Genomic DNA, 26308 nt, shown 5'->3' with positions numbered 1-26308 from the left:
AATATTTACACAATTTAAAGTTTCTTAGATATGAGTGTTTTCACATATAAAAGTAGCTAAATCATTAATTCATCACCAGCCACATTTTCAGGCCAGAGTAAAATTAAGTTTGTTTGTGCATCGATGCAATGAAATTGGGAAAGAGCTATTTCTCAATGTAAAATCAATATTATAAGATGTTTTCTATCCAAAAATGCGTTTTCTGGGGGAGACAGAGGATGTATGTAGAGAGTGAGGGGAATGACACACATCAAATCATCCCAGGACAAGAAATCCATCCAATGACCAGTGGGACGAGGATGGTAGTCACTGTACGTGGGGGCCCTGATCTAGCAAGTGAGATAAACTGGCTTTTCAATTTTTATAAAATTTGCCTCTGGTTCTTCAAAATCAAGAAGCTCCACAAACTCTAGATACAAACGAAACAGTCAAATTTTGCACATATATCAGTTTTCAATTTGCTATTAAGTGCACTACTTACAAAGCATAATCTAAAATGTACAAAAATCACGTATTGCATCACCACAACATAGCAGAAACAGGTTTAATCGAGCAGCTAAATGAAGATAAATACTAACAACCAGACATTCTGCTACACAAGACACAGTGAAATGCTTACACACACACGTACTCTCTACCACTTGCGCTTGTGAACATAATGCACAGAAGTGGTTGAGAAATCAAGTTTTGACAGTCTCTCGTTTGAGAATTTTAAGGCTCAGGTTTTGTCCGGCTGTGAGAGATTAACAGTGACTTGTGAGATTTGAAGCTGACTGATTTGTCTCCTCAGCTGCATGATCTCTTCCTCCTGCTCCTCAACCCTTTTCTGCAAACCATGGATTACCTAACAAGGGAGAAAAAAATAGTGTTACATTTGTTAAATCGACATATTATAACACAAGATAATTTCTTGTGACACATACAGTACAACCAAGGCTGCACATGAAAATACTTCTAAAGGCTTTAAAATTTGTTTCGGTGACAAGCACAATACATTTATTTAGTTTGTAATTTTAGTAGCACACAAACTCACTGGGAAGTGACCAGTGTACAAGCTAACATGTATCAATATAACACGTACTATGTCTTTACTGCCGAAGAGTTCACTCTGTAGAAGCTGGCTGGCTGTTGGTCGAACACTGGGGTCTTTACTCATCAGGTTCAGGATGTGCTTAGTCAGTACTGGCCATGTTTGGCTGAACGAGTCTGGGACTTTCCCGTCTCTCAGGTCCCCAAGCGTCCGGGCTCGCTCCATCTCCGTCCCAAAGGGCTGGAATAGCTCTAGAGCCAGCACCCCAATGCTGTACATGTCTGACTGGTGGAGCATCAACAGTATAAATAAAGTTTAGCTCTCATGAACTGTTATAATACTAACAGGAGACAACAAAGATGGAAAAACAAGGGTGTAAAATGATTAAGTGAATATGTTTACCTTTGAATCATAATGTGAGTCCTTTAGTTGTTCTGGAGCAGCGTACACAAACGTGCCAACACCTGTGGTATGTGATGAATCTGCAAAAATACATCAGAAATGTGACTTGAAGCAGAGAGCTCCATCTACTGGCCATTTTGCGCCATAAACTCAAAACATACAAGGAGGGGCAATATTACCATCATCCACAGGGGTGGTGCTTTTATGGCTGTCCACTATCATGTCCCTACAGGCCAAACCAAAGTCTCCAATCCGAACATGGCAGTCATGTCCATGCAGGAAAATGTTCCTTGGCTGTGGAAAAAAAACAGAACATCACAAATTAGTTTTAGCGTATTGTGAGAACAGCTGAGAAGATTGTTGGTGCCTCTCTCCCCTCCCTCCATGACATTTACTCTTCCCGCCTCACTCGAAAGCCCTGCGCATAGCAGGCGACCCCTCCCACCCGTCTCACAGCCTCTTCAGCCTGTTGCCATCAGGAAGGAGATTACGCAGTCTCCGGGCCAGAACCAGCAGACTGAGGGGCAGTTTTATCCACCATGCAGTCAGGATGCTGCACTCTCTACCTGTTTTGCCCCCTCTTCCCATAGTGCCCCCTTCACAGACTAAACCTGGTCCGCTCTGAGATCTGAAGTGGACCTCCCACATAGACACAGCAGAAATAAAAGGTACAGTTCAACCTGCCTCAGGTGCTGCTAGTCATGTTTAATATAACACATCCATTCACCAGTCTGTTCCCTACACACCCAACACTGTTCTGTTTGGACCTGCCACCAAACAGAGCAAGAGGGGACTGAAACAAGGGGACAATCAGGACTGCAGAGCAGTTACTGGAAAAAACCTTTCCTCCATCCAGGACTCATACTGCTCCAAGGTGAGGAAACAGGCAGGTCACATGTCTGCAGACCCTTCACACCCCAGGACACAAACTGTTTAAACACCTCTGTTACAGAGGACTGTACGGCAAAACTCCTGTAGGCTGTCCGTCTGAACAATCATTGCGCAATAACTCTCTGAAACAAATTCACACTGAGTTTTACCAGATTATTTATTCTCATTGTATGGACAAACCTTTTAACCATGTGTATCATCTCCTCGTCTAACATGTATCAATGCACACTTTGTATTTAATGCACATACTGTAGAAAAACATGCTTCTTATCATGCTTCTTTCAGCCCCCTCACCATTGCACTATTGTCCTGCATAGGTTTTTTAAAATGGATGAAATATGTAATATTTCATGCTTGTACACATAGAGCAAACCTAACCAGAGTGCACATGTACTTGGCTAATAGAGTGAAATTGGATTCTGACATTACTCATTTGAAATACTGTATAAAGCTCATCTCTAAGTCATCTCTACTATGACTTAGGAAAATGAAGAAGCTTCACATTACAAAAAATGTTAAATATTAAACACTAGAATAACCTGCAACTGACTCAAAGGAGTGTCAACAGTCCCCAGAAGTGGCCCCAAACCAAAGAAGTTATCAGCTGTAACAGGAAGGCTGCACACCAAACTTAGACATGTAACTCTTAGAGCTACATGATGAAATCAGGCTGAAAACACTCGACACAGTAAACAGAAGTAGCTGATCAAACGATCAAAAACAGGAAACACAAGTGGCAAGTAGACATTTAACTGCCCTCGTTAGACTGCTTAATTTACTGGCCCTATGAGTGAAGCACTCCCAAACCTGTAGAACCAGATCCAACCACTGTAGACCTTCACAAACCACAGGCAGCAGTGCAACTGTTAAAGACTGTCATGCAGTAGGAGGGTGAGGAGCAAGAAGAGAGGAGCGGCAGCATTATGAAGCTTCACAACAATGAGTTCTATAACGCAGTAAAGGATGAAGACTTGGAACGTATGGAGGGCTGCTCAAGAAAGTATGGCAGCAACTGTCTCATCCAGATGCAACAGAGATTACCAGGAGAAGTCCTCTGGAAGGTAATGCAACTATAAGTAAAAGCAGCGAGATCTGAAACATGTTAAAAGAAAAGAAGTCTAACTTAACATAAGATAATGATCTCATGGGCTGAAGCATCTCAAAAATCTACTCCAATGTGATCTTTGAATTTGTGAATAAGAGCAAAAGATTCTTAAAAGAAATCATATCTAGTTGTGTAAGACTTCTAAATATTTTCACGTTACAGAGGTTCCAGTTTTTCTTGTCATATCTTGTCTTGCTGTAGGGCTTTGCTGTCCTACCTCTTCATCTGGCAGCATCTAACAGAAGAATGAAGAGTATGCAGTTCCTGCTCTCTGCAGGGGCAGACCCTGAAATGAGGTCTGGACAAACTCCCCCCCTACAAAACGACTAAACTACACCCCAAACATTACACCTGTTGATACTAAAGAGTCTTAATAAAATAATTTAAGAGAGAGAGCCCGAGTTTGTTTTGGTGTTTGGACAACCCCGATTAGAAACACACGCTGCTCCTTATATCTATATTACAATGTCTCCATCAACCCGTGTTTCTCTGTCTCTACCTCCATCAAAGGAACCAGTATGGTCAAACAACTCTACACATGGTGATCGCCAGTTGGCCAAACATTTTTACTGGTTCGCCAAAACCAGGATCCAAATTCCCAACTGCTGTGATCAGTGCACGGAGGCAGGCAGAGGCATGTCTGCAGCTTCTCTGTGAGCATGGTGTTAACGTCAATGCAGAGGTCAAACTTCTTCTTTTTTTTCAAACGAAATAATGTTTATCCTTTCTATCACAGTACCTATCTATGAAATTCAACATGAACGCATACAAAAACATTGTATCAACGTTCATAAGGGTTTTTTCTCAGGTGTATTTCTCCTGGTTCCTCGCTAGGTGGAGGGAGAGGGTCACCAAAGAGCGCTCCACTTGTCAGTGCGCTTTGCAGCACATTCTGCTGTCCATATTCTCTCCAGCTATGGGGCTAATGTTGATGCTGTGGACGACAGCGGGATGACCCCCTTGCATATGGCTGCTGGGATGCTACGTAAAGACCATATTGTGAGCTTGATCCAGGAGGGAGCTGATGTAAACACGGTTCGTGCTACTTTTCAGTTGTCTGGTGGTTGACATTAGCTTGGATTTTTCCTTAACCTTTTAAAATAAGACGCATGGGACAGACAGAGAGAAGACATTTTCGCTGCTTATGACAAGGCATATCATAATGATCCAAAACTAAGAGAGCAGAAGAATACCTGCAGCAAAGCCGGCTGAGAGCAAGGGGATCAGGTGTGTGTTAGTAAAGCAGAGGAACAGAGTGAGCGCCGAGAGAGAAGCTGCACCTAAACAAGTGTTAACAAGCTAATGATTGCATGGCCTAAAAATGTGCAACTTAGAGGTCTGTATTATTATAAATATAAATACAAAAGTATAAGCCTAGGTCTTCCTGTTTCAAAGATTAATGTATGTGAAGCTGTATTTCTGTTACTGGACAATGATAAAATGTATGCATGTTACTGTGAAAATAGAAGTCCGGTGTTCATCTGTATCATCATCAAATGTAAGTCAAAATTCTTATACAAGTAAAGCTTGAATACTGCTTTATATTCAATTTGACCGAATGCTTTGGGCTAGCATGGTCTTAAAATAATGACTGATTTGTTTGTCCAGGTCAAGCCCTGGCAACAGGTGAGACGCAGGATTTTTATATTCTTGAACAAAAAATAAACACGAAAAAGTTTGCCCCTAAAATCAATGAATACTTGTGAATAATAATTGTAAGAGCCATAGAGTAATTCGAAATTATGTGCCTTTAATTGTCATGCTGCAGGTAATTGGTGCTGCTAAATGGGAGCAACTGAGCATGTGCGATGCGATGTGTGCTTTCATCTGAGCAGGACAAGGAGCAACATTATTTTCTAACCGTAGCTTTGTTTGGTTTTTCATAGTTTTGTTGCTTTTGTGGAAATATATGTTAATAGCGACGAGAGAAGTGATTTTGTCTATATATTTTTTTTTTTAATAATTCTCAGTTTGTTTAATTTTATACAGCATTCATTCCTTTTTTAGTAAACCTATTTTAAAACGCACGAGTCAGAAAGATCACGTCCTGCAGAAGTGGCTAAAGAGAGTTTTTTCTAAAAGTTGTCACTACAATAATAATCTCAATATTAATCCAATTATGGTGCAGCCCTTTTTGAAGATACTTATTCTGACCAAAGAGGGAAAGGCCAATTTAAAGTAATGATAAAGTTTAAAAAAGAAAATTGAATTCATAAATGTGTCCAGATGACAGAACAAAGAAAATACTTATTTTAGTCCTTATGCTGTTCAATAGCAAGCATGTCAACGACAGTGAAGGTCTCTGTTCAAAGAAGTCATTTGATGCAAAATGTTGAAGATTTTGATCACTTTAAAACAAGTAGATTATGTCATTTGTACATTTCAACTGAGTATCAAAATCTGTTTCTTTACCACAAACGTGTTACAGAAGCATATCATATAATACATGTGATGGCTAATTATCCTTACTATCACAACTGAATGTGCATTTTGTTCCAACCTGACACAAAACTTTTTTTTAAATTCATATGAAAAGCTTTTAATCAGAACTCACTGCATGTACATTTATAAAGGTGACACTCAGGAAGCTGCCCTCACTTTGCGGTCTTTTTAGTGATATTGATTCTATCTGTGCATTAACTTAATGTCAATGCCTGCCTGTTTTTAGGGGGTGAAGCACTCTGAAAACACTCCTCTGCACCTTGCTGCCATGACAGTCGCCATGAGAACCAGTAAAACCCTGAATGACGACATTGGCTGCATCTCTGCTCTGCTCGAGCAGGGAGCGGAGGTCAACGCGGAGAACAAAGCCGGTATGACGCCCTTACAGCAAGCGTGCAGCATGGGCAACGAGGAGCTGGTGGACCTGATGCTGAGACACGGAGCCAACATCAACAAGCTCAGCACATCAGGGGAGAACTGTCTCTTCCTGTTCCTGAACCAAAGACATAATGTGCAGAACAACTCTCTGCTGGTTAAACTCCTCAGTCTGATCTCCCCGCTCACTGTCTACGACCACAACAGCCTCCTGCCCTACACTCTGTCGCTGCCTTGTTTCTTCAGACAGAGGGACCAACTACTCACACTCATTCAGCAGCCAAGGAGGCTGCAGGATATTTGCAAGTGTGACATTTATCTAAAATATGTTCAAGGGAACAGAGAAGGGCTGAGAGAAATCCTGCCTGAGAAGATGTATGACTTTGTGTTCAACAACTGGGAGAATTTAAACGACATTTCCTTTGAGATGGACGGTGAGCAGCACTTATTTAATGACCTTTTTGGCATGTCTCCTAGTTGACACATGTACAGGTTTGCATTTGATTCGATGAGCCTCAAACCTACAAACACATGCTGATGAAATAAAGTCTGCCAAGAGAACCTTACCTTAAGGTCTCTGTGTATGATTCCTCTAGAGTGAATGTACTCCACTCCTTCAAGTATACTCCTCAGCAGGCGGAGCGTGTGTTCAGCGTCAACACACCAATAAGGCACTGAAAGTAGAAATGTATGATGCATTTACGCAACAAATTTAAATTTCCAGAAGTTAAGTCACTTTTAAATGTAAAATACACTTTCATTACATTAGCAGTTATTTGTAATTGACAGTAAACTGATTGGCAGTCTAACGTTGTGTGCCTGCCTCTTGAGATAACCTGTATCAATTAATAAATATGTTCAATATTTACATCTTAAGCTTTGTTCATCTTTGGGCTTGCTGTTCCTTTCAGAGATCCAGTCCTTCAGTGAGCGCTCACACAGCTGCATCTGGATGTACAGCATCAGCTGGAACTGTACCTGTAGATAACACAAAGTCATATCCCGATTTTTTTTAAAAACTATGAAATAACCACTCTTTTTATTCCTGGGAGGCTATACAGCATGACAATAATCATTTCTCTGTTCTTCTCTGAGCTCATACCTCTTTCGAAGGCTTTGTTTTGCATTTGTCAGCCAGCTGCGGCCGTTCTGTGTCGATGTAGGAGTTGTTGTTGAGTTCCATGCTGCTTCTGCTGAAGTCCTCCTCCAGCAGGTCTGAGCCGTCCCAATCCTTGGCGGGACATTTGGGAGCGTTCACGGGGCCTCGCTGTCCAAGGAACACACAGGGGACGTAGTTCTCAGGAATGCGGCGCATCATCTTTGGGCACACCACCTGTCCCTTCTCCTGGGCGGGGACTACAGCTTTGACTGGCTGTCCTTGCAGGGGTACTTTGGCACTTGGGGTAGCCTCTGTCTGTGCCTGACTGAGGCTTTGAAAAATGATGGAGGAGCTGCTGCTGCTGTCCGGGCCCTCATCAAAACTGCAGAATCAAACATTGAGATAGATATGATGGCATTATTGATTAATTAAGTCTGACTCATACAAGATTTTTTTACAGTAAATAAAAGCAAAATATTGATACATTCCCGATGAGGTAAATATATATTTGAAAAAAGAATTACAGCTCTTTGATGACTGAACATTATTTTTGCATTAACACAGCTCGACAAATGTATGCAGAAGGCTGCTCTTTTATTTGACAATATTAAACATTGTTAATAATTTCTAGTGCAGCCAGTCATCTGCTCAGCTGTGATGGTTTGCCACAACAGTATGTGCTGCATTCACTAATAAAAGTTACACAAATGAAAGTGGCACTAATTCAAAATGACTTGAAGCAAAGTTTTGTGTAAAATAGGGCCTGCACATATGGTTTCATATCAGCATGTATCGGAAAAAATTAATGTGCTGATACCTGATATAGTCCCATGTTGGCCCAATACTATCAACAAACTGATTTGAATATGTATTATCTGACTGTTTATATTGTGCCAATTATTGAAGTGTAATTAATGCTGTCAAGTGTTCTCAGAAATAATAGGCTCTGACTCATTAATCACAGTGCACTACAGGTAGACATACTGCACGACCCTTCTTCTAGATGTTAATAACAGCTGTCACATTAAATTGTACTCTATTTCAAGCTTAGCTCTAACTTGCCCCAATCACACACAAATTAATGCACACACACATACACACACACACCCCTGCTCTCTGAACACTGCTGCTTGCTTTACCCCCTCTTTTCTGTTGTCGCTCTCCCTCCTAATCAGCAGAATGTTTCAGAAGTCACAAAAGAAGTCACAGCACGTGAGAGGTTTGATGTTGAAGAGGAAGATAATTGATCTGAATGGCATCAGAACTTTGTACAAAATCAAAAATGGTGACAGACATAGATTAACATGTAGGTATGGGAGGAGAAGAGATCAAGATGGTAAACTTGATCATCTGTGGATGGTTGTTCTATCAGAGGCTTAGAACATTACACATTTAAACCAATCACTTTTAAAGCAGATATAAAAGTAATCACTTCAAGCTCTCCTCCCTCCCTACTTCCATCACTCTACTCAACAAACAATCTGAACTAACATAATGCTCTTGCATGAGTATGAGGGTTCACTTACTCTGCATTAAAGTTAATATGATATTGCTTTTTACTGCCACACTGGTATCTTATTGTTACTTATTGTATTACTAGTAGTTGTTGTGTCATTGGTATGCCACAGTGACATGTTTTTTTTTATCTTTGACAGTGGGCATGTTATTGTATATTGGTATGATGAACGAATGTATTGATTGTGAGCAGAACTGCACCGTCCACAACAAATTTCCCCCAGGGGCCAATAACGTTTATTTTATCTTATCTTATCTTAAAGCATGTGTTTTCCACATCCTATAAAACTGTTGTAGACAGATGTGTGATCCATGTTAATTATGTTCAATTGTAATATATATTTTCATCAGTTGGACCAACAGATAAAAAATGTGATGTGGGATCACAAAGTACTATTTCCTACCTGTCTGGATTTCCAGGTGATTCCAGAGCTGGCAGATGAGACTCAGGAGCTGTAAGAGTTGTTTTTAACATTAAGGGTGTGTTATAATAAGAGCAATAACTTGTTTTGTTAAACGTAGGTTAAGTCAAAAAGCACAACAAACATGTTCTAAGACAGCAATGAAATACTCACATGTTGCAGGCTGAACATGTTCCATCCATGCCGTGTGATAACCCACTATATTTACATGCTGCAGGCTTGACAATACTTTGACTTCCCTGAGGACCTAGAACACATACAAATACTCTGATTATAAGTGTGTTTTTTCTTTGCATTTGGATGTTAACAGAATTTATTGGAAATAAATTTTTTTCCCACCTTCATGCAGTCATCCTTTGAGACCTTCTTGATGAGGATTTTCTTCACAGCATAAAACTGGCCATCCAGTTTGTTCATAACCTATCATAAGAAACCATGTTTGTGTTCATCCGCTGAGTTCATTTTTCTTTCTGTGGAAGTGGCTTTATTCTAGAATAAATTACAAGGAGTTCATACCTTAAAAACCTTCCCGTAAGATCCCTTCCCTAGTTTGCATGCTTCTTCAAATTCACCAAGATATCGAGAAGTCTGCGCTTCAAACAGTTCGTCATTCGGTCTGTGAGGAGGCAAAAAATGAAAATATCACAATCAAAATTAAAACACACAAAATTCCACAAGAGCTGACACATTGTGTAAAACCCAGATAAAAACAGAAATGATGGTATGGAAATCAAACCCCATATTTAAATAGACATAGTGCAAAGACAACTTATCAAATGTTGAAACTGAAAAAAATTTTTTTTTCATGAAAAATATATGTGATGACAGCATCATGTTTCTAAACAGTTTGGATAGGGGCATGTTCACCATTGTGTCGCATCACTTCTTTTAACAACACTGTCAACGTTTGGAAACCAAGAAGACAAGTTTCTGGAGTTCCAAAGGTTAAATGTTCCATTCTTGCCTGATATTAGATTTTGAACTGCTCCACAGTTCGGGGTCTCCTTTGACGTCATGATGCACGATCAAATGTTTTCAATAGGTAATAAGTCGAGACTGCAGGCAGGCCTGTTTAAAAGCCAGACTCTTCTACTACAGAGCCATGCTTGTGTAAAACGTGCAAAATGTAGTTTGGCATCTTCTTGCAGAAATATGAAGGTCTTCACTGAAAAGGTGAAGAAATTAGATAGAGAAATTAGCTACCTAGAGCCAAGCTGTTTTTTGAACCAGGCTGTAAACATGTTTATTAATGCTGCAAAGATTGTCTTTTATGAATTGGTGTGTATGTGGTTTCCGGTGTTTCTGCAGCCAGCCTCATGCAGTTTATAACAGCTCATATTTTGAGACTGGAGATTGCCTCTTGGTGTAAACTAGCCATGCTAAGGGGATTTATGCAAAGATTATGGTACGCATGATTTAAAAAAAAAAAAAATACAAAAAAGTCAAATTTCAATTTGTCAGACCATAAGACAGTTTTCCACTTCAGCTCAGTCCATCTTAAATGGGAAGGTGCTAGCATTTCTGGATAATGTTTTATAGATGGTTTCCTCTTTGCATGGACAGTTTTAACCTGCAATTGTGGATGCAGTGGCAAACTGTGTTCAGGTGAGAGGTTTGAGTCCATGCAGCGATTTCCATGACAGGGTCATGAATCTACAGATGATATGTACAGTAGATGATGATATCCTCATATTTTTTGACAATTTCACACTGAGGGACATTATATTGGAATCGCTGAACTATTTCCTCACACTGTCTCTCACAGAATGGTGAACCTCTTCCCATCTTTACTTCGGAGAAACTCAGCCTATCTTGAATACCCTTTTTATACCATGTCATGCTACTTACCTGTTGCAAATTAATGTTATTATTTGTTCCTCCAGCTGTTTTTTTTTTTAGCATTACACAACATTTTCAGTTCACATTTTTGTTGTCCTTTTGCCATCTGTTTTGAAACAGGTTGCCAGCATCCAATTTAATGAGTGTATAGTTTTCAAAAAACAATAACATTTTTCAGTTTCAACATTGATTTGTTGTCCTTGCACTGTTTTCAGGTCAGTATAGGCTTCAAATTTTTTGCAAACCTCTCGCCCTCCAAGTCTTACGGAATAAGGTTGTAAACACATGATTGTAGATCCCCAAAAATGATCAGTACTCAAAGTACAGCCTACCTGAAAGCTGGGTTGTGTGTGTTCGGGCTCAGGCGTTGTTGGCCCTGCAAAATGACAAGAACAATACACTGTTGAGATACTTTCAAATCTACAAAACTTGAAGCTGAGTGCAAGTACTCACTAAACATTATTTTTTTAATAACGTCTGGTCCTGAAACTCTCCAGGTAACATTGGTGAGAATTTTTCTATACTATATTCTACATTTACACTTTGCCAGTATCCTAACTCTGTAGACAAGACAGATATAATCGGAAAAAAGCTCACAGGATTGATCTATTAAAACCGGGCAGGTTTTATTTAATTCCATGGAGGCATACCCATCACTTATTATTATCATCTTTATCACTTATCAAGGATCCCCACCCTTTATAAGGATGGCTTTGACAGGAGAGGGGATTATAATAAAAATGTTTGCCCTTGCTATGTATCCTAAAAAAAATATTGATAAAATATCAATATCAAAGACAGCTAGTACACAAATTGTTGATTTAGTGTGTTACCTGTGGAAACAGTGAGGAGTTAGCAGCATTAAGCAGCTCGGTGAAGGCTCTGTTGTGCTGCAGTCTGACGGTGCTGAACTCATCACTGAAGGCCAAAGGTGAGAGGAGGTTCATGGCTGCTAAACGCTGCCCGATGACTGTGAGAGGGATGACAAAATGATGTACTTTTTCTTTGTAATGAAATCTAGTAAACAATAATTATTTCAAAATAATCAAACAGCCAATTCTGTTACAACACTGCCATAAATACCTTTAAACAGCATGCGTGAGCGAGCTGGATTGCTCTGATAGACAAAACACAGGTGCTCCAGCATAGACCCCAGGAGAAGGTGGTTGGGGATTGCTGTGGCAAACTCCTGAATTGATTGTCTACCAGCCATTATCACCTCAAGGTTATGATCTGTATCAGAGGCTGAGCACAGAAACAAAACATGAGAAAGAGAAAGCTGTGGTTACTGAAACAGAAAGAACCCCAATGCACCATATTTCATTTTTGCATCATTTTTAAAACATCCTGAAAAGCTTAAAACTGGAGATTCGGTACAAAACACCCCTTCAGATATTTGTTCAGATGTTTACCTGAACTCAAACTTCAGAACACACATGTAAACACATTTCCTCTAATTAGTCTTACCTTCTTCAATAGCTTTTGCTATCATTTCAATAATGTTTTTGTCTCCCAAGTCCATTTCAGTAAATAAAAACATCTCTTTAAGCACTCAGAGTTAGTGAATATGTTGTTCACCCCAGAGGAGAAAAGGGATCTTGTTTATACATAAAGGGGCGTGCACAGCTGTAATGCTTATCTGCCTTCTCCAGCGGACACCAGCCTCCTCCACCTACTCAGCTCTGTCAGCATATAACCAAGCTGAGGCAATGCTCACTGTGCCAGGATGGGAAGGAAGCAGATTCCTCGCGCTTCTTTACTCTGGCGCGATTTTACAGCAGGAGGTGTGGAGGGCAAGTCCTGACATGTTTGGCGCATAAATTAATTCATTGCTGGAGATCCCCGATGACGTCACCAGATAGTTGTATTATCATATAAAAGGGAAGGGGAACTGCACAACTGGCAGTTCAACCATCACCAAATGTACAAACTCAGCCTGTAAAACATGCTGTAAATCTGTAACAACCATAGACCGTATGGTAACAACAGAGCCTGAGACAACCCCATGATGGCGTCACGGGGGCCCGCATAACAATTTGATACAAAACCTGTCAGATTATTTCTCCTGATAATCTCCCTATTTCACGTTGAAGTCAATCAAATGAGTGTCCCTCAACTTCTTTTTTCAAGAAGTCCTCTACTTAAGCCTTATATTACAACCTCAAAAAACATCCACCCCTCAGCTCCCTGTAGATGGTTTGATCTAAAAGACGCTGCATGAGATGGTTTCTGACAGCGGGTAAACACCGAGCCACAGATAGACAGGTAGATCTGTGACACAGGCAGCTGATGTGTTTATTAACGAATTGTTCTGAGTTCAACAAACTTCTGCACTGTTTAAAAATTGTATCCATCCCTCATTAAAGTGATTTAGCCCTGTTCTTATATCTAATTTAATTTGTGACGTGCAATAACGCAGCATCCTCTTTTAAGTTCATCAGGAGAGTTTAGAGCTGTGTGAATCTGATGACAGAGTGCTGACAGTGTCACTATCACAATATCACAGGTGAAGTTATTAAATCACTAAACTCTACCTGATAACCTCAGGTGGAGATGCAGAGGGAATCTCTTCCTTCTTTAAATAGAGCAGAAAGCAGCAGAGGCTGAGGATGCAGAGGTTACTGTAGGTCAGATGACATTTAGCTGTAGGTAATAAATGTGATTTAAAGTAGGGGTTCCCAAAGTGGCGGTCGGGACCCCCTGGGGGGTCGCAAGACACAAATGGGGGGTCCTGAGATGTCTTCAAGAATGTTTTTTTTCTAAGTTATCTAAAATATTACATTTAACCCAGTAAAGTAAAAAAAAAGAAAAGTAGCTAACCTTAAAATAAAACATTGAAAATAGAAAATGTGATCAGTTTTCTGCCTTTCTTTTTGCAAGATGACTATATGACATTCTCATAAAGGTAGGTTAATTTTCTGCAGACCAGCTTAATGAAGCCACATTAAAACACTTTGAGGGACACTGGGGGTCGTGAGTCTTAAGCACTTGTATTTTGGGGGTGGCAGGATGAAAAGTTTTGGAACCCCTGATTTAAAGGGTTTACTTTAAAAGCACAGAGATGTAGATTCCTGTTACAGAGACTCCTGCATTCAAAGTGTATTGAAATAATACTATAATGGTTTTAACATCAAAATATGGTGTTAACGCAAACCCCTCTACCTGGAATATGTGTGTTACTCCTCACTGCAGTGGCTCACTCTACTCTCACTCTACAACATGTTTATGAATTTTGTCATATTTGTAAGACATGGATTTTTTTAATGTTGTATGTTTTCATTGCTATATTTTACTGCAAACCTTGAAATTAAGAGACATTAAAAGTTATGACTTACATATCCGTTTATTAAATGTATAAATCTGCAGTTCAGAGTTATATATGGACGGGGTTGCTGGATATAGGCTGATTTTAAGATACTCCAGGAAATCTCCCTATGTTTCACAGTCCAATGTTGGCAGGTATGGTTATAAACAAACAGGGACCATCATCATGCATTTATAGAGGTGGCTAAATTTAACAGGCAGGAGGACGGACACCTTTAAAACTCCAGTGAGGGACTTTCTAAATAAGTTAACTGCGAGGTTAGAGGGAGGATCTGTGGATGCCACTTACAGCCCAAAACTCATGTTATTGATTAATTTTGCTTTAAAAAATGCTGGTGTAAAGAGATAATTTAAGTTTTCAATCAATATTAATAACAATTATTCATTAATTTTATTCATATAAGATCAGATCAGATAAGATAAGATATCACTTTATTAATCCCCAGGGGGAATTCAGTTGTTGCAGCAACCCAGACATAAGTACAATCAAGAAAAAAGTTCCAATAAGTAAAATAAAATAAGTGAAAATATAAATAGATAAATAAAGATAGAATACAATTTAGATATATACAATGTTACAAATGGAATTTAGATAAATACAAATGTTACAAATGGATTAGTAGCAGTAATTACAGGCAGTATTAAAAATATTTCAGTAGTGACAGGTTGACATGGTGTGATTATGGTTGGTAATGACAGATTAAGCAATATAAGAAATAAATATGGGTATATAATATGACCGTAAGTTGTAGTTAACAATAATAATGTAATATAACATAATATAATATAGCAAAGATAATTATATAATATGATGTAATATGCATTATAATGTCATCAGCAGTCAGAGAGTCAGTACTAGATGAGAAGAGATGAGATGAGGGAGTGTGACAGTCATATTTGTTAACTGTATAGCATTATCTGTAATTCTTTAGTTTCACTTTCTACATGTTATAGAACACTTGAGCTCACAGAGGTTAAACATGCTATAAAAATATGTCTGATTTGACTCGACTTGTCATTAATTCGTGGATATGGAGGATTTTAAATCACTGTTGATGTTTTTTTTGGGTTGAGAAAGGGGTAAGTAAGTAAATAAGTAAGTAAGTAAGAAAGTAAACATTTATTTTTATAGCACTTTTAAAACGCTCGGTTACAAAGTGCTTCACAGGCAAAAAAAACTATAAAAACAAGCAAGATAGAAGCAAAATGCATATGCAGAAATAATCAAACAAACAAAGCAATAGACAGACAACAGTAGGGGTTAGATGGGAGGTGATATGAAGGCCTGTGTATACAAATGTGTTTTGAGTCATTTCTTAAAGCTGTCAACAGACTCAGCAGACCTGATCTTGGGATATGGTCAGTGTCTCCATGAGTACAATCTCAACCAACCCTTGGACACTCGTTTTGTTATTGTGTCCCAGACTCTGATCATAGGGGATAATCTCTACGAGGGTCCACTCAGAAAGCTCAGTAAACAGTGTTTATATAGCAACATTTACTACTGGAAGAAAGCTGCTTACTGTCAAACTGGACGTCATCCTCCTCCTCCTCGCTTGCCAAACTCAACAGACTGAAGTTAGTGTCCATCTCATGACTCCTGGTGATATTTCTGTGGACCGATACATTACTGCTGCTTCCAGAAGAATCTTCCAACAGCAGTGATCCGTTGTTTGACGGTGATCTGTACATTTCAGTGTGTGGAAAAATGATGACTTGACAAAAAAGTACTTATTTCAAAGCGTTGCCAAATTCAAAGCAGCTAACCCATTTCAGCACGAGGGTGTGTGGAACTGCTCCTACAATAACAAACAGAGAAACCTCTACATTGTACGATCCAGTCTGAGGAGACGGTGAAAGCTCTGAGGACCATACGGTGTGTTAGTGAGACCGAGCGGCCATGATGGAGCAGCTGTAGTACGGCAGGGATTGTCTGACAATGTAGTTGTGCTTGATTTGACTAGATTGGCAAATGAATATAAGACATTGCGAAGAATGAGGACATAAAATATAGAAATGTAGTTTGCTAGAACAAAAGTTGACTATTTGATCTCAATTTGTTAAGATTAATCCTACGACAAAAATAGAATTGTTCGTTTTTTACAGTATAGGGTAGTTACACATGCGCCCTAACATCTCTATACGTCAAAGATAGTTTGGTGTGGTGTACAGATGGGATTTATGACTCTTTGAAGGGAACCGGATCTTGAGGACCCGTTCCTTTCAAAGAGCCGTTCAAAAGATTGGCTCTTTGGCTCATTGTTATATTTATTTATTTTTTAGAAATCAACCAGGGGTAACTCGTTTTTATCAAGGAAATAAGGTAGCAGTTATAAGATAAGATTTGGATCAGAATAATTCAAACTTACACACCCCACCAATATATATATATACTCTATTGGTTGGAATTATTCTGAAATATTGATTATAATTTCATTTGGCATTGTAAACATTCCATAAGATGGTGCCATATCCCCATGCTTCGACAGTGAGATCACTATTTTAAATTTTCCCTCACCAAAAAAACTTTGTGGCACTATAAAAACTATGCAGGCTACAGATAACTTCCATGCAAAACAACTTTATTGTGAAATTTTCCACACAACATTTTAACAAAACAGAAAAAAATATAAATAATAATTAATGTATATATATATATATATATATAAATTCAACTAAAGTAAAAATTAGGACATTATAAAAATGTGACTGCAAAATTGTACTACCCCACTTGGTGTTTCTACACCTGAACCACTTTACAAACAGGAGCTCAGCTTCTTGACTCGAATCCACATTTTTACATCAAAACAATGTAAACAATAACAAAGTGTAGACAATAAGTGTGAACAAAAGACTCATGGGGCACACAGGTGACATGTGAAGGCAGCGTGGGCAATAAACATATAAAAACGGCTCCCAAATGAACGGTTTGCAACTGCGAATTGGTTCGTTCACTTAAAAGAGCCGTTCAAAAGACCGACTCGTTCGCGAACGTCACATCTCTAGTGAGGTGATGTAATCCTAAAACGTTTAAGGAAACTGTTTTTTTTTTACCATACTTTCCACACGTACCGGAAGTAATACCTGTAAGAATTTTCAACCAGTCTTGTATTTTGAGCCTACATCCTGGGGTCTCTCTTTTACATATTTTTAACATTCAATATATTTGTCTAAAGTGAAAATGCGCAGTTCTCGCGCACGAGTGATGCTCTCGAGCAATAGTCGTCCTCGCGCGGCACTGCTTCACTTCAGTGTTTACAACAACGTGCTGCTGTGAAGCGGCTTCACTTCAATAATGCTTCTTGCAGGTGGTGCACATTTGCATAAATGGAAACGTGTAGTTAGTGTTTCTCTCTGACTCTGTTTCAGAAAAAAGTATTGTATCACATTTTTATGAGAATTCATCGTGAAAAGTCTTTGAAAATGTCTGATGCTTGGTAAGTCAGCTACCTTGGTACTTTATTAGCTTGCCTGCAAATATTTGTTTTCGACTCTATGCAAATCTAAATGATATAATAGGATGCCTGACATTGAAGGAGCTTTTTACATTGTATTATTATTCTATCTAACGGTAGGCCTATATGAATAAATGGGTTGCTGCAATAAAGTGTATATCATTTGGCAAAGTCTTACTCTCTTGTCACTGAGTACTCTGAGTGCTTTTTGCAGCCCTGAACCTGCAGGAGCTATCAAGGCCATTGACAAGCACTCAGTGCATCAGATCTGCTCAGGACAGGTGGTGCTGACTTTGGCCACTGCTGTCAAAGAGCTGGTGGAAAACAGCGTTGATGCAGGGGCTACTAATATTGGTAATTATTGATGCACACTACTGCTTTCTTTTGATGAAGGACTTAGCAATACAGTAAACTTTTTCTTGGGAAAACCAGTAGTATCACATTGTTCGATTTCCCAGATGTGAGGCTGAAGGAGTGTGGAGCTGAACTAGTGGAGGTGTCAGATAATGGCAAAGGAGTAGAAGAGGCCAACTTTGAGGGATTGAGTAAGTGACAGCTTTGTTTATCCAGCTAAACTCTTCCTTTTTTGATGAACTGAAACTTTTTTTCTGTCTGTTTCATTAAGCATTAAAACATCACACGTCAAAGCTGAGGGACTTTTCTGATCTCATCCACGTGGACACATTTGGCTTCAGAGGTGAAGCCCTCAGCTCTTTATGCGCTCTAAGGTAAAACACATAAACAACCATGTTCAGTTGGCACGTAAACTTATATTACTCATCACCTCATAACCTGAAACTTCCACCTGCCCTTCTTTTGTTTAGTGATCTGGGTGTAGTGACATGTCACGAGTCCAGCCAGGTGGGGACCAAGCTTGTGTTTGACCATAAAGGCCACATGGTGCAAAAGTCGCCACATCCACGTCAGCAAGGCACCACCGTCAGCCTGCAGCAGCTCTTCTATACTCTGCCTGTCCGACACAAGGAGTTTCAACGCAACATCAAAAAGGTTGGTAAAGGATGGATTTGATCTTGGTTACCTTCATTCCTGCTGCTGGAACTTCCCCAGTGGACTAGCCCCCATAGCATGTAGTCAGTGCATTTCAACCACAGGGACCTGGGTGTCAAAAATCCCAGGTTCATTTTTTTACCCCCCAAAAGGTCCCTGCAGGAGGGATAGTATTTCACAGAAAACAATAGACTATTGGAACCTTTAATCCCCTCAGTCAGTAGTAACCTATCAACTTTGTTAACTTTTTTGATTCTAAATAATTCCTCTGTATTTCAGGAGTATGCCAAAATGATACATGTTCTGCAGTCCTACTGTATCATCTCTACAGGAGTGCGTATTACCTGCTCCAACCAAACGGGCAGGGAAAGCGCAGCACAGTGCTCAGCACCAGCGGCAGCCAGAGTATGAGAGACAACATAGGGGCGATATTTGGACCAAAACAGGTCGGAACCTAAAATTCACACTTATCTTTATTGTATTTTTTATTCATACTCTGCAGAACATGTCAGGATTGTATCGCTAGGCTTGTTTGGTTGATGTAATATTTAATTTTAATGTCTGTTATGTCCTCTGTAGCTACAGAGTCTGCTGCCTTTTCAACAAGTTTCTCCTTCAGAAAACATCATCGAGGAATACGGTCTTAAAGAGGCAGATATACCCAAACAGCTTTTTACGTAAGGGACACTATCAAATTGAAGTTTTGTTCATACCTTCCCCTCATAAAGCATGTTTTAGAGTACTAAAAATAATCTGTTTTGGCAGCCTCACAGGATTCATTTGTCGAGGAGACCATGGGGCTGGGAGGAGCGCCACAGACAGGCAGTTCTTTTTTATTAACAACCGGCCATGTGATCCCCTCAAGGTAACTCATATTAGCTTCAAGCCTCCCAATGCAATACTTATGATGGAATTATTGCTTTTAGATAATATGATATGAATAAATAACCCTTTTCTAACTTTGTTTCACTGTGTTGTCAATTGCAGGTGACCAAAGTGGTGAATGAAGTGTATCACATGTATAACAGGCACCAGTATCCATTTGTCGCCTTGAACATAGCTGTTGCCTCTGGTAAGATATTTGCTGGTCTGAAGTTAAGTCTGAGCCACACAGCAGTTTTTGTCCTCCACTACATGAGCTTTTTTTCATTTTGTTATATCAGAGTGTGTGGATGTGAACGTAACCCCAGACAAACGACAGATCTTCCTTCAGGAGGAAAAACTCCTGCTGGCTATTATAAAGACTTCTCTCATCAACATGTTTGAGGCTGGAGTCAATAAGATCAGCCTGAACTGTACACGTCTGCCTGGGACAAGTAAGAACACATCTTTACATTTAGTAACACATGACATGTATGTTTTGATAATGAATTATGTGTTTGTATTCCATTTTTCTCTAGAAACATCTCTTTCGTCTGACGTTGCCAAATCAGAAGAAAACATGCCAGAATCTGGAGCCGACATGAAGCCAACGATTCAGAATCCAAAGTCATCCATAAATCTTGCTGGACTCAAAGCTGCTTTCTCAAGTCATCACAGCTCAAGTTTTGGAAACAAGTCAACTACTACGAAAGCTACCAGCGGTGGCCCAGCACAGAAAACGCTACAGTCTTTTTTCAAAGGCTCTGTCAAACCTTCTACCTGCAGTTCAATTTCAAAATCTCCTGTGAGATCCACCAGAGATGTGGGTAAATGCTCAACGGCAGAAAAGTCTGCGCTGGATGGGTTCAGGTACGGAAGGATGTTAGGCAATGATGCAGACTTTGATAACGACGGGGCTGTGTCGATTAGCGATATATCAACACCAGATATTGAGTCGCCTGAACTGCACACAGACAAACCCATTGTAGAAAACAAAACGCTTGAAGAAACATCTGACGATACTCAAAGTGTTTCTGTAGACCTGGAGTTACAGACTGAGCCGAACACTTCCAACAAAGACTCTTCCATGAGCCCAGATTCCAAAAGAGCCAAGAAAGATGAACCACATTTCTCTGTAGAACCACAATCAAACACTTTATCACGTTGTTTTAAGAGATCCTCCTCCACTGTGGATGCTCCAGTCTCCCAACAGAGAAGGACAGTGCCTCTCCAGTTTTCTTTTCAGGAGCTAGCAGGAAAGCTGAAGAGATTACAGGACCATCAGAAACGGATGAGTGGGGAAAATCTGCGCTATCGACGCTTCAGGGCCAAGATCAACCCCGGAGAAAACCAAAGTGCAGAGGAGGAGCTCAAGAAAGAGATCAGGTAGGATTTCCTCATATAGATACTACTGATAAGAGTGAATGCCAATATCTAAGTGACAGAGACTTAACAGGAGATGATCTTTCTTTAATGTCTGTCAGTAAGAACATGTTCAAACAGATGGAGATCATCGGTCAGTTTAACCTCGGCTTCATTATCACCAAACTCAACTCAGACATCTTCATGATTGACCAGCATGCAACAGATGAGAAATACAACTTTGAGATGCTGCAGCAGCACACTGTGCTTCAAGGGCAGAAGCTCATCATGTAAGAATTTTAAACTGATTAACAATAACTTGTATCTTTTTTTTAATTTCACCTTTTTCTAGTCAGTGGTTGTTTTTGTTTTCTCTATGTTTGCAGCCCTCAGAAGCTACACCTCACAGCCATCAGCGAAAATGTGCTCATGGAGAATGTTGACATTTTCAGGAAGAATGGCTTTGAATTTCTCATTGATGAAGACGGTATGATTAGATTTGATCTCAAGTTACTTTTTTATTTGATTATTCCAATCACTAAAGGTTTTCTTTTTTTTCTGACTGCAGCTCAGGTGATGGAGCGGGTCAAGCTGGTTTCTCTGCCCACCAGTAAAAACTGGACATTTGGCCCGGCTGACATTGAAGAGCTTATCTTCATGTTGACTGACAGTCCAGGGGTCATGTGTCGACCATCCCGCGTCAGACAGATGTTCGCTTCTAGAGCCTGTCGAAAATCTGTAAGTTTCCACTAATGGCAAAGAGACTTTTCAATTTCATTGAATTAAAAACTTCCTTTAGAACAATATCTTTTATATTAAAGCTCCTGTGAGAAACTTGCGTCAATTTGGGCCCCCGCTGTAGACAAAATGGTACATTACTTATGTCTTTGCTGATGTTGTCCTAACATGTGAAAGAAGTGGGTTTTTTAGCTAAATTATCCTGCTGCTTCCTTTGAGCAGTCAAACGCATCATTCACTGTATATCTGCAGCTTACTGATCTTTCTGCAGCATGCTGTAAACCACTTCCCTCAGCATCAGTTTCAGGCATTAAAAGTACATGGGAACAATCAGTCTTGCTGTTAATAATAATAATAATAATAATAATAATAATAATAATAATAATAATACATTTTATTTATATAGCGCTTTTCAAAAAACTCAAAGACACTTCACAAATAGCACACAATAAAAGACACAATAAAAGAAACAAAATCAGAAACACAGTGGATATAAAAACATTTACAGTTAAAAGCAGTTCTGAAGAGGTGTGTTTTGAGCTAGGATTTGAATGTTTGTAGGTCAGTGGAGTTGTGTATGTGTTTGGGGAGGGAGTTCCAGAGGACGGGGGCAGCAACGGAGTAAGCCCTGTTGCCCCAGGTTCGCTGCTTGGTCCTACAGGGTGGGGAAAGGGGGTTTCATTGGGGGAGCGGAGAGCATGGGAGGGGTTGTGAGGGTGAAGCAGGTCACAGGGTTCCCCTGCGTCCTGGAAAACCTGGAAAACAGTTGACCAGTTTTCCAGTATTGGAAAACACCTGGAAAATGGGAGAAAAAGTCAAATGTCCTGGAAAATCACATATAGTCCTGGAAAATTATTCCAACATGGCTGCGTGCGACCTGACCCAATTAACAAAACACATCCCCATTCATTGAAAGTTGAGTGCACGCTGTGCTGGAAAAGACAGTGACACTGCACAACTTTTTTCACATCTTTTCTCCTTCACTTCAAAATTATGCATTCACAGAAAACGGGGTATATTGTTTAGGTTTTATGGTACATTAACCTTGTAATGTGCTCTTTTGATTCAAAGAGTCTTATATTTAAGTTATAGTGTGACCAGTGGAGTCGGGCAGAGAGCTTGGGGGTCTGTGCCTCACAACTTTCTCTGCAGGCTGAGAGCTCAATCACCGTACTCCAGCTCAGTTGTTCTCAAAGTGGGGTCCTGGGACCCCTGGGGGTCCGCGAACCATAGCATTGGGGTCCGTGAAATAATTTGAATACATTTCTAATAAATTATAAAATTGTGTTGTCATTACAAAACAGCATATACACCATTGTTATGATACCATATGGTGGCTCGAAGGGATATGGGAGTCTTGCTACTGTTAATTTTCTGAAAATAATTAAGATCAATCACTTGAAAGGTATAAATGCTGTCATGTTGAATCCACAAGGGTTTAGGGATTAGGGTTGTGATTAGGGTTAGGGTTGTGATTAGGGTTAGGGTTGTGGTTAGGGTTAGGGTTGTGGTTAGGGTTAGGATTAGGGTTAGGGTTAGGATTAGGGTTAGGGTTAGGATTAGGGTTAGGGTTGTGATTAGGGTATAGGGTTAGGATTAGGGTTAGGGTTAGGGTTAGGGTTGTGGTGAGGGTATAGGGTTGTGATTAGGGTTAGGATTGGAGTTAGGGTTAGGGTTGTGATTAGGGTTAGGATTAGGGTAAGGGTTGTGATTAGGGTTAGGATTAGGATTAGGGTTAGGGTTGTGATTAGGGTTAGGATTAGGGTTAGGGTTGTGATTAGGGTTAGGGTTAGGATTAGGATTAGGGTTAGGGTTGTGATTAGGGTTAGGGTTAGGATTAGGGTTAGGGTTGTGGTTAGGATTAGGGTTAGGGTTAGGGTTGTGATTAGGGTTAGGATTAAGGTTAGGGTTGTGATTAGGGTTAGGATTAGGGTTAGGGTTAGGGTTAGGATTAGGGTTGTGGTTATGACTTAGATTAGGGTTAGGGTTGTGATTAGGGTTAGGGTTGTGGTTAGGGTTAGGGTTGTGATAAGTGTTAGGGTTGTGATTAGGGTTAGGGTTGTGGTTAGGGTTAGGATTAGGGTTAGGATTAGGGTTAGGATTAGGGTTAGGGTTGTGATTAGGGTATAGGGTTAGGATTAGGGTTAGGATTAGGATTAGGATTAGGGTTAGGGTTAGGGTTGTGGTTATGACTAAGATTAGGGTTAGGGTTGTGGTTAGGATTAGGGTTGTGATTAGGGTTAGGGTTGTGATTAGGGTTAGGATTAGGGTTAGGGTTAGGGTTAGGGTTGTGGTTAGGGTATAGGGTTGTGATTAGGGTTAGGGATAGGATTAGGGTTAGGGTTGTGATTAGGGTTAGGGTTGTGATTAGGGTTAGGATTAGGGTTAGGGTTGTGATTAGGGTTGTGATTAGGGTTAGGATTAGGGTTAGGGTTGTGATTAGGGTTAGGATTAGGGTTAGGATTAGGATTAGGGTTAGGGTTGTGATTATGGTTAGGATTAGGGTTAGGGTTGTGATTATGGTTAGGATTAGGGTTAGGATTAGGATTAGGGTTAGGGTTGTGGTTATGACTAAGATTAGGGTTAGGGTTGTGATTTGGGTTAGGGTTGTGGTTAGGGTTGTGGTTAGGGTTAGGGTTGTGATTAGGGTTAGGGTTGTGATTAGGGCTAGGATTAGGGTTAGGGTTAGGATAAGGGTTAGGGTTCTGATTAGGGTTAGGGTTGTGATTAGGGTTAGGATTAGGATTAGGGTTAGGATTAGGATTAGGGTTAGGGTTAGGGTTAGGATTAGGGTTAGGGTTGTGGTTAGGGTTAGAGTATAGGGTTGTGATTAGGGTTAGGGTTAGGGTTATGATTAGGGTTATGATTAGGGTTAGGGTTAGGATTAGGTGTAGGGTTGTGGTTATGACTTAGATTAGGGTTAGGGTTGTGATTAGGGTTAGGGTTGTGGTTAGGGTTAGGATTAGGGTTAGGATTAGGGTTAGGGTTGTGATTAGGGTATAGGGTTAGGATTATGGTTAGGATTAGGATTAGGGTTAGGGTTGTGGTTATGACTAAGATTAGGGTTAGGGTTGTGGTTAGGGTTAGGGTTGTGGTTAGGGTTAGGGTTATGATTAGGGTTATGGTTAGGGTTAGGGATAGGATAAGGGTTATGGTTGTGATTAGGGTTAGGGTTGTGATTAGGGTTAGGGTTAGGATAAGGGTTATGATTAGGGTTAGGGTTACGGTTAGGGATAGGATTAGGGTTAGGGTTCGGGTTAGGATTAGTGTTAGGGTTAGAACCAGAACCAGAACCAAACTCAAGGAAACCCCACCAGAACCAAACCAGACCCAAGCAAACCAAACCAGAACCGTACCAGAACTGAACCAGAACCAAACCAGAACCGTACCAGAACCAAACCAGAACCATACCAGAACCGAACCAGAACCGTACCAGAACCAAACCAGAACCAGAACCGTACCAGAACCGAACCGAACCGAACCAGAACCGAACTCAAGCAAACATAACCAAACTCAAGCAAACAGAACCAGAAGAGGTTTCAGTATACATTTAAGTCTGATTCATGACCAGCTAAAAACTCCTAACAGGAGCTTGAAAGTTAAAAAGTTTGTCTCAATAATTATTTTGAAACTGCAATTTTAATGCAACTATGTGCAAAAATTACTGGTAACAAATGGCTGTATAGAAATTTAAGCAAGAACAAAAACAATTTTCACACTACAAGTTTAGATTGTATCACTGGTGTTTCTGACTTGTGATAATCTAAAATTTCCCTTCATTAAGCGCATGTGTTATTCTGTCTGTTATTAAGTAACCAAATAAAACTGCTTTTGTCCTGACACATTACCTTTCTTTTTTTTTTCTGGTATCCATCTCCAGGTGATGATTGGCACTGCTCTGAGTGCTAGTGAGATGAAGAAGCTTCTGCTTCACATGGCAGAGATTGAGCACCCATGGAACTGTCCTCACGGCAGGCCCACCATGAGACACCTTGCCAACCTCGACATGATCTCTCCAGACTGACCTCGTCAAGGAGGGACGTGCCAAAAATACTCCTTTACACTGTATTATTATAATTAGAATGTGCTTTGATTGTAGTTCATTTTTGTTAAACATCATCCACGCATTGTGCAATGACTGATGCACTTACTGAGATACTGTATATACAATATTGTATTGATCGAACGCTTAGCAATGATTGTTAGGCATTTATTTTCATAATATCTGTTCTGATCGGCTAAGTTCTGATTTGCATTTTGCATCATGAAAATGATCGTTGTTTTTGTTTTTACTTTCACACATAGTAACTGTAAATAATAAACAATATATATTTCTAACATGTGTTACCACTTTGTTATTTTTACTGTTAGATGCAGTGGTGGAAGTCATATCAAACTGTGTAAATAAAATACAAGTTAAAATCCTGCTTTCAAAATCTA

At 39.9% G+C, this 26308-nt stretch overlaps 3 protein-coding genes across 4 annotated transcripts; 2 read left to right on the top strand and 1 right to left on the bottom strand.

Annotated features, from left to right (window-relative positions):
* Window positions 1-530: 530 nt before the first annotated feature.
* eif2ak1 (eukaryotic translation initiation factor 2-alpha kinase 1) lies at window positions 531-16361 on the bottom strand. Of its 2 annotated transcripts, none has more exons than XM_034708464.1 (15): window positions 15968-16361; window positions 12204-12365; window positions 11954-12090; window positions 11453-11496; window positions 9798-9897; window positions 9621-9701; window positions 9435-9528; window positions 9264-9312; window positions 7348-7726; window positions 7115-7223; window positions 6813-6919; window positions 1612-1726; window positions 1433-1512; window positions 1082-1315; window positions 531-844 (listed from the first exon to the last, which is right to left on the bottom strand). In XM_034708464.1, exons 1-15 carry the CDS (start codon window positions 16134-16136, stop codon window positions 719-721), a joined length of 1986 nt encoding a protein of 661 aa, XP_034564355.1. In that variant the 5' UTR covers window positions 16137-16361; the 3' UTR covers window positions 531-718. The 2 variants fall into 2 exon arrangements, with proteins under 2 accessions (XP_034564355.1, XP_034564356.1); XM_034708465.1 differs by lacking the exon at window positions 15968-16361 and adding an exon at window positions 12588-13101.
* On the top strand, window positions 2780-7113 carry LOC117830367 (ankyrin repeat domain-containing protein 61-like). The gene is made up of 5 exons (XM_034708466.1): window positions 2780-3384; window positions 3630-3724; window positions 3939-4110; window positions 4263-4463; window positions 6097-7113. Exons 1-5 carry the CDS (start codon window positions 3247-3249, stop codon window positions 6724-6726), a joined length of 1236 nt encoding a protein of 411 aa, XP_034564357.1. The 5' UTR covers window positions 2780-3246; the 3' UTR covers window positions 6727-7113.
* Window positions 16362-17632: 1271 nt separating the features above from the next.
* Window positions 17633-26206, top strand: pms2 (PMS1 homolog 2, mismatch repair system component). Its single transcript, XM_034708321.1, is given in 16 exon segments — window positions 17633-17881; window positions 18114-18253; window positions 18358-18444; window positions 18525-18627; window positions 18724-18907; window positions 19187-19259; window positions 19262-19353; window positions 19487-19584; window positions 19673-19772; window positions 19895-19979; window positions 20071-20223; window positions 20308-21154; window positions 21253-21420; window positions 21517-21617; window positions 21699-21868; window positions 25749-26206. Coding segments are annotated over 16 exon segments (2589 nt in total). The 5' UTR covers window positions 17633-17837; the 3' UTR covers window positions 25893-26206.
* Window positions 26207-26308: the final 102 nt, after the last annotated feature.

The sequence above is a fragment of the Notolabrus celidotus genome, chromosome 18 (assembly GCF_009762535.1).
Source record: "Notolabrus celidotus isolate fNotCel1 chromosome 18, fNotCel1.pri, whole genome shotgun sequence".
NCBI lineage: Eukaryota > Metazoa > Chordata > Actinopteri > Labriformes > Labridae > Notolabrus > Notolabrus celidotus.
This window is presented reverse-complemented; position numbering and strand designations above follow the sequence as displayed.